The sequence below is a fragment of the Echinops telfairi genome, unplaced genomic scaffold (genome assembly GCF_000313985.2).
Source record: "Echinops telfairi isolate 266 unplaced genomic scaffold, ASM31398v2 ScPeMD7_23;HRSCAF=83, whole genome shotgun sequence".
NCBI classification, from domain to species: Eukaryota; Metazoa; Chordata; class Mammalia; order Afrosoricida; family Tenrecidae; genus Echinops; species Echinops telfairi.
In genome coordinates this window covers 4,300,205-4,308,205 of record NW_022103920.1, presented here as the reverse complement: position 1 = coordinate 4,308,205, position 8,001 = coordinate 4,300,205, and the positions used below count along the sequence as shown (strand labels likewise).

Below are 8,001 nucleotides of genomic sequence, written 5' to 3'. Positions count from 1 at the left end.
GCGCCCGGCCAGCTGGTAGGTGCCCTTGTACTCGCTGTAGCCTTTGAACTCTTTCTACGTATTTGTCACAGGTCAGCGAGCCGCATGGGCTCATGGCGTGGGCTTCTCGTGTGGGCAGCCTGTTGCCTCCCGAAGGGCCAGGCTTCCCTCGAAAGGATTGGTGCTTCCTGTCCCACCTGCCCCACCAGGCCACCCACTGCCAGGGCCCTGCGTGACCCTCAGGTGCCAAATAAAAGCTGTCTTTGTTAATGGCCTGTGCTGGTGTCTGCTCTCCTGGCCCTGCTGTCTATAGTGCACGTGTGTCCTGAGCTGAGGGAGGGATTGGGGAGTGGGCAGGAGACCCAAGCAGTGGGCGGTGCGGAGGCTGGGACTTTAAGGTACCCTAGTCTGCAGTGGGCCTGGGGGCACCAAGGGTCCAAGGTGGTGGGCAGGGTGGACTCTAGGTGGGCAGCTGCCCAGGAAGTGCAGGGGGACAGGTCTGGCTGGGGCACAATGGGGTCCTTGCTTTACGAGGAGGGTAGGGGACGCCCTCCCCAGCTGAGTCAGGGCATGTAAGTTGGATTTCACACTCCTCCACTGCCGCCCTGTCCCTGCCAGAGTTCTAAATTTATCCCCTTGGCCAGAGGCCAGAGTGGGAGTCGGGTCTAGCCTCCCTGAGGGATGGTCAGCTCAGCTCTGCCACCGGGCCCTTCCAGCCTCCCTGTCAGGAGGGGAACCAGGCTGCCTACCCAGCATCCAGCAGGAACAAGCAGCCTCCTTCCCAAGGCCTCAGTTTCCCTCATCTGAAAGCCAGGATGCAGTCTTGAGCTCAGGAAATGCAGTGAGCCCCCTGTTGGGGCAGGGTCACCTGGGGCCTGCTGCCTCCAAGCTTAGCTGGGTGCACACATTCCCATCCTAGGCCTGGGTGTCCCTCTGAGACTGGTGCAAGCTCAGGAGTGGGCATGACATGCCCTCCGAGTCACCCCTACCCCTGGGGTGGGTTTCCAATCGACATGGGAGCAAGTGTGGCCCCAGACAACAGCTACATTTGTTTTGGGGGTGCCAGTGGGCTGTGCTGTGAACCCCTATCTACACCTGACTCCTCTCGGGTCCTGAAGGGTGCCCCCCTACCCAGAGCCCACCTGGTAGATGCTGAAAAAGCTTGCCAAATGCCAGGGCAGATTATGTCCTGCAGGGCAGTCCCCAAGAGTTGGTGTCTGACTCTGAAACCTGGGCCCCTTCCCTTCAGAGCCCGCCCCCACCCCTGGCCTACACAGGTCCCTGCAGAAAGCTCAGCCACTGCCCTATGCACCCGGCACTATGGGGCAGCTGGGTGACTGTTGGTGTCACCAAGTCCCCTTAGGAACCTTCAGCCGACTCCACAGCCAGTGTCCTGATGGCTCACTGCCCCTGCCTCAGACCTGTCCCAAAGATCGCTCCTTTTCCACTTGCAGGGAATGCTTGCAGGTCACCTACTATCCAGCCACCTGCACTCAGGCCTTTGCCTGAGGCCTCCGGTCTGTCCTGGCAGGCATCGGGTCCCATGTCGTGTGGCCTGCCCAGCCCAGGTGGGGGTGTTCTCCCTGGTCTTGGCCTGTAGGGACAAGCCCCACCCACTTGTTGAAGACCCCAAAGCTGTGCGTGCTGGCCCTTGCCCCATGGGAAGGGGCTGGGGACTGTGCATGCCCTTGGCCTCGGCCTTTATCCCTGAAAGGGGAAGCAGAGGGTCACTACCCAGGGGTGCGGTGGCTCCCGGCTCTGCCCTCTGCACGCCTTGCTGTCATAAACCTGCAGCAGTGTGAGAAACGGGTGGGAACCCAGGGCCCCTGCCACCCTGGCCTGAGCTGATTGGTAGGCAGGTCTAGAAAAGCCGAGGGCAGGCCAGACCCGGACACCGGTCAGCAGGAGAGCCCACATCATGAGGGAGCAGCACCCACTGTTCCAGGGGAAGCCCCTCCCCACGTGTGGGGACCCTTGCCTCCACAAGAGACAGGTGAGAAAGCAGACAGGTGTGGGGGGCCTGGGGCAGGCAGGAGAGTCCTTTGGCCAGGTGTGGAGTCCTTGGGGTAGTCAGGGGAGCCCTGTCTCCCAGGTGTGGGCCCTGGGCCAGGCAGAGGAAACCCCCTCCCTGTCCAGGTGTGGGGGTCCTAGGGCGGGCAGAGGAGCCGTTTGTCTAGGTGTGGACCCTGGAGCAGGCAGGGGAGACTCCCATGTCCAGGTGTGGAGCCTGGGGTGGGCAGGAGACCTCTGGCTGCAGATGGAGCACGGAGAAAAGGGATGGTGGATGACAGTGCCTGGCATGCCCCTGTGCCCTGCAGGCCTTCACCCCACCCCCACTGCACTGCCCACACCTGCTTCGACCCCAAGCGGATCAGATGTGGCCCTGGGGTCATGTGATGCTGGGGGGCTGCTATAAATAGCCAGGGTGGGCACTGTGCCCCAGACGCCTTGGGGACGCACAGGAGGAACAGCTTGAGGAGCTGGGGAGGACGGCAGGCCTCGGCCTGGGGAAATGGAGCAGCGAGTGGGGTCACAGGGAGTGGGGGGCGAGCAGAGCTGGTGGGGCAGCGCCCCCCAGTACCAGTACATGCCCTTCGAGCACTGCACCAGCTACGGCCTGCCCTCGGAGAACGGCGGGCTGCAGCACCGGCTGCGGAGGGACACAGGCCCCCGCCCCAGCGCCCACCCCACACAGGTACACCGTGGTCTTCGGGCCACAGAGGGGCCAGGTGGGAGCACAGGGGCTTCTGTAAGCTAAGCAGCATGACCACGTGGCCAACGCGCACGCAGTCTGGGCCAGGCCTCCACATGGGCTGCAGGGTGTGCACACAGACTGCACGCCCAGAGGTGAGGGGTTCCTCTTCACTCAGCTGCAGGCATCCCCTTAATCAGAGGTGAGGGGATGCATAGAGATGAAGGGTACCCCTTAACTGACAGAAGTGTACCCCCATTTATCACAGAGGTTCGGGACACCCCTTAATCACAGATGGGGGCTCCCTTAACAAAGGTATAGGGTACCCCTCTAATTTCAGGGAGGTGGTGCCACTACAAGCCTGTCCTGGGTCTGGTAGTCCAGGCTCGACCACCTGGTCTGCTGGCTGGTTCACATCATAAGTGTGACCACAGACTGCCTGGCCTCAACTTCTGCCAGCCTGCCACCTACCCCAAAGCTGACCAGCCCAGCCCCAGCCTTGAACCTACCCCCCACAACCAGACCTCCCCCAAGCCGACCCAGCCCACCCCCAGCCTGAAATTCATCCCCCACAATCAGACCTCCCCACAGTTGACCAAGCCTATCCCCACCCCTGAACACCCCCACCCCCTAACCCCCACAACCAGACCTCCCAGCCGGCCAGTACACCCCCAGCCTCAAACCCACCTCCTAAACCAGACCTCCCCCAAGCCAGCCCAGACCACCCCCAGCCTCAAACTCACACTCCACAGCCAGACCTCCCCACAGTTGGCGTAGCCCACGGTCAGCCAGGCACGGGGGAGCTGGGCACCTGATCAGGGTAGAGAGGCAGCCGCTCTCTGTGACTCAGCCTCAGGGGACAGCCACCCTTCTGCATGTGGGACCGTGGGTTGGTGGGGACAGCCACTTTCTGAGAGAAATTCACCTTCCAAAACGTGTGTGTGTTCACCCTCTTAGAATTGGCAGGGACAATACCCTCCAGGACAGAAGTTGGGGGGACAGCCACCTTCTGGGGCTTGGGGTGGTGGGCTCAGGATCCAAGGGCGGGGGGGGGTGTCAGGCACCTGTAGGGTGAGGTATGGAGCTGTCCGGAACAGCAGATGGGCAACGTGTGGGTCCAGGCTCTGGGAACACAGGAGTGGAGCAGGAAGTGGCCCAGGGTCCCGCAGTGAGCAGCTCGGGGCTCAGGGCTCCTGGAAGGGGCAGCGTTGTCCAGTGTGTGGGGGAGGGGGCGGGGTGGGGGAGGTCCTTGCCTTCCCTTCAGGGGACCCATGTTGCATCTTGGCGGGTGTGGCTCTGGCCAAGCACCACACCTGTCCATAGATGCTCTGCGGGCGCGGGTAGCTGCCAGGAAGACAGAGTAGGAGTATAGACAGGCGATGGAAGCGTGCCGGTTCCGTTGAACGGCTGGGGAGAAAAACCTTAACAAAAACCGCATTCCCTGCCAGCAAGTGTGTGCTGACGCACAGCGCCCCCAATGGGTCCACACTGCAACTGCTTACGGAAGTACAAAGCCCAGCCTGTGTCCCTCCGAGCTGCTGGTGGCTTTGAACCGCTGACCATGAGGATTGCAGCCCAAAGCATAACCACTGCATCACCAGAGGTCCTGAGGAGAGCTAACATTAGAGGTGTTTAAGTGATTAAATGTCAGCCTCTGCAAACCAGAAACAGAAGCAAGCCAGCGAGAACCTTGTGGGTGACCCCGGCCTGCTTCACTCCTGACCTCAGGACGGCCCAGGTGCCACTGCTGGCCACAAGGTGACCAACCAAGTGCTGACCCTGGGGAGTCCTGGTCCACCGCTACCGTTGGGGACTGCCTGGGCAACCGCTGAACCCAGGGGACAGCACCAGTTCTGGGGCTCACATGAGTGAGTCCACTATCCAGGCAGTTAATAGGCACCCCATAGGAAGGGCTGGGTGCTTGTGGCTGGGCCAGCCAGTCCAGGCAGCTGCTGACCTGGGCCCCTGAGTGCAGCTGTGAGGGCCACACACCAGAGAGATGGACTTCCTGGAGGTGTGGTGACCACACTGGCCTTTGAGCATGCCTATGTCTCAGGGAGGGACAGGTCACCACAGTGCCCTCCTGCAGGAGTGGAGGGCTGTGTGGGGACAGGCTGCACTGGTCCCCCCCACCCGTCATTCCCTCACTGCCAGCGAGCCCATGCTGACTTGGCGACCCTGTAGGACAGGGGACAGGGTAGAAATGTCCTGAGACTGGAACTATTTGTGGGAGTAGAAAGCCTCATCGTTTCCCATGGAGTGACTGGTGGTTTTGAACTGATGACCTTGTGGTTTAGTAGCCCAATGCAAAACTGTTTGTCTCCAGGGTTCCTACCAGTCTCCATGGGGCTGTCCAAGCCTACAGAGCTGTATTACCAGGCTCCACAGCAGTCAGCAGTAGCCAGCTCTGTACCAATCCCTCAATGCCAGACTGCCCTGCCTCCAGACTCCCTTCCCTGCTCTCAGGGGGCGTCAGCTCTACACCCACCCACTCTGCTCATCTCAGAGCAGCTTCTGAGCAGGGTGGACAGGCATTGTCCTACCCATCCCCAGCCTCCCTCGGTCTTCAGTCTGGTCCCCGAAGCCAGGGTCCTGGTCAGGTCTGAGGCCGAGACCCGGGCTGTGGCTGTGGTTGACTGGCTGGCTGTCAGGCTGCTGCCCTGTCCGGGAAGCCCCTCTAGGGCAGCCCAGGGGCTCTGCCGATGCGGCCAGCTCACCCTTGCCATCCACACCGAACCTGGGGCCGGCTTAGTGCTGTGGACACAGGTCCCTGGTGAAGCCTAGGGTGCACGCCATGGGGACAAAGGCGTTCACAGACCAGTACAGCACAGTAGAGGGACAGGCAGACAGAGAGTGAACAGTGGGCCAGGGAGGGGCACTGAGGGCCAAAATGACCCCACTGCCTAGCTGGCTGTCGGCATGCCAGGGCCCCCACTGCTCTCGCTCTGCATTCTCCTGTCCTGTCCATTGTCCTCTTGACTGTGAGATGCAGGTGTGTCTGTTGCCCCTCTGCCCAGATCTATGGCCACCACCAAGAGAAGTTCTTCGAGAAGGAGCCAGAAGCAGGGGTCCCCCAGAGGAGAGGGTCCAGCACATCCATGGAAAGCAAGGACGAGGACCATGCCTCCAAGTGCCGCAGTGAGGATGGGGACCTGGGGACAGGGAGCTGGGGTGCCTTGCTGCGGCTCCCACACACAAGGACAGAGAGTTGGGAGGATGGGATGCAGGGCCAGGAGGGCAGCAAGGGGGTCCACGCCACCTCCACCCTATTCCCCAACCCCCTTAAGCAATAGGAACCCCATGTCCCCTAGTGTCCCTGTGCTCCAGGACACATGCACAAGGACAGGGGCATTGGGTGGGTGGGGACCAGACGGGTCTGGATGAGCTGCCCTGCCCCCTCTGCTGCCCCCTCTGCTTCCCCTCAGACTGCTGCCGCCGCCTGGGCCACATGGTGCGGAGGAAGCTGGGGGAGGACTGGATCTTCCTGGTCCTGCTGGGCCTGCTCATGGCGCTGGTCAGCTGGAGCATGGACTACGTCAGCGCCAAGAGCCTGCAGGGTGGGCTTCCCAGGCTGCATGGGGGATGGTGGGTGGGGTCCCCTGGCATGCCGTGGGCACCCGAGGGGTTGGAGGCCCTGGTGGGGACCATGGTGAAATGCTTGGGTGCTGGCCAGGGGGTACCCAGCAGTGCCTCCCTTGGGGAAGCTGACCACTGAGAGCCCTTGGGGACCCAGGGAGTTGAGCACCGGATCACCGTCACCAGGAGGAGGGGCCCCCACACAGACAGGCCTGCCCTGCACCAGCACTGAGAGTCCACACCCAGGGCCCTTGGTCTCAGGACCCACTGTCACCTCACTCGAGTGGGTCTCCTGCATGGCCCCTAGTCCCCACACCACAGTGTCCACAGCGAACCAGTGGGCCATAGGATGCCAAGCACATTGGGCGGGCCCCTTGCCCACTCACTGCCCTCCGCAGCCTACAAGTGGACCTACTACCAGATGCAGCCCAGTCTGGCCCTGCAGTACCTGGCCTGGGTCACCTTCCCACTGGTCCTCATCCTGTTCAGCGCACTCTTCTGCCACCTCATCTCCCCCCAGGCTGTGGGTGAGCGCTCGCTGTGCTGCCCCGCCCCCGCCCGTCTCTGCCACTGTCCCCCCTCCCCCACTGCCCTCTCACTGCCCATCCCTCTGCTGGCCGGCCCTCCAGGCTCCGGGATCCCTGAGATGAAGACCATCCTGCGAGGGGTCGTCTTGAAGGAGTACCTCACCGTCAAAGCCTTCATCGCCAAGGTGGTGGCGCTGACCGCTGGACTGGGCAGTGGCATCCCAGTGGGCAAAGAGGTGGGGGCCACAGGGGCAGCTGGACAGGTGTCCGACTCAGTGGACTTGGAGAGGAGGAGGGTGGGGACAGAGACCCAGGAGGGAGCAGGTGTGCAGGCCCTGGTCCTGTGTGGGAGGTCCGATGGGGCACAGTGACCCGCACACAAAGCTCTCCGCCCACCAGCCAGCCGTACCTGGCCCTTGCCCACCAGGGGGCAGGATCAGCCCCCAATTGATCCAGGAGAAGGCTCCAGCCAGTGAGAGTTCGTGACCCCAGACCTTGTCTGGTGGTCCAGCCTAATGGGCCCTCTCAGGTGCACTTTGGTTCTGTGGTCCCTCAGTCACCGTCCGCACATGCTCCAGGGTGTCCAGGGTCTCCAGTACACAGGAGGCCAGAGCTCACTGTGGCCTGTGTCCACCCCACCCATCCTGCAGCCAGGACACTGTCCCTCCTCACAGCACAAGGCCTGGCTCCGTCAGGACCTGCTGGCTTAGCACCCTGGTGCTGTGGGCTCATGGGACACAAGTCTCCATCTCTCAGCTCAGGGGTGGCTGTCCGAGATTGGGGGGTCTCCTCGTCTGCTCCTCTGAGGGTCTGGGGAGAACCTGCCCTCCCTCCCGGCCACCACCGGCTCCCATGTGCCTCAGGTGGAGTCCATCCTTCCTGTGTCCCCCTGGCCCTGTCTCAAATGGTGACCTGACCCGTCAAACCTTCCAACACCCCATTCCCAAACAATGTCACATTAAAGGGACGGGGCTCCGGACTCCAACACAGTTCAACCAGGGGACCTGCTCTGGCTTCCCCACATGCCCACCCCACCCCACTCCCACCACCCCATTGGAGAGTTGGCCGCACTCTCATCTCCAGTCCCCTGCTATCCCCCAGAGCAGGCGGGAATGAGGGCAGGGTGTCGCGGCCCCGAGCCCATGCCCATGCCCCCTCCCCAGGGCCCCTTTGTGCACATTGCCAGCATCTGTGCCGCGGTGCTCAGCAAGTTCATGTCCATTTTCT

General features: G+C 62.4%; 2 protein-coding genes across 2 annotated transcripts in view; both read left to right on the top strand.

Moving 5' to 3' along the window:
- Positions 1-249, top strand: part of CASP2 (caspase 2) — a 9,993-nt gene extending 9,744 nt beyond the window's left edge. Inside the window, exon 12 of the mRNA XM_004713995.2 lies at positions 72-249. The gene's annotated coding sequence lies outside the window, so the exon portion shown is untranslated. The remainder of the gene's footprint in view (positions 1-71) is intronic.
- A 2,242-nt stretch (positions 250-2,491) lies between these two features.
- Positions 2,492-8,001, top strand: part of CLCN1 (chloride voltage-gated channel 1) — a 22,389-nt gene continuing 16,879 nt past the window's right edge. Inside the window, exons 1-6 of the mRNA XM_004713994.1 lie at positions 2,492-2,674; positions 5,689-5,809; positions 6,097-6,228; positions 6,646-6,774; positions 6,877-7,010; positions 7,938-8,001. Coding sequence (XP_004714051.1) covers positions 2,492-2,674; positions 5,689-5,809; positions 6,097-6,228; positions 6,646-6,774; positions 6,877-7,010; positions 7,938-8,001 — 763 coding nt within the window. The remainder of the gene's footprint in view (positions 2,675-5,688; positions 5,810-6,096; positions 6,229-6,645; positions 6,775-6,876; positions 7,011-7,937) is intronic.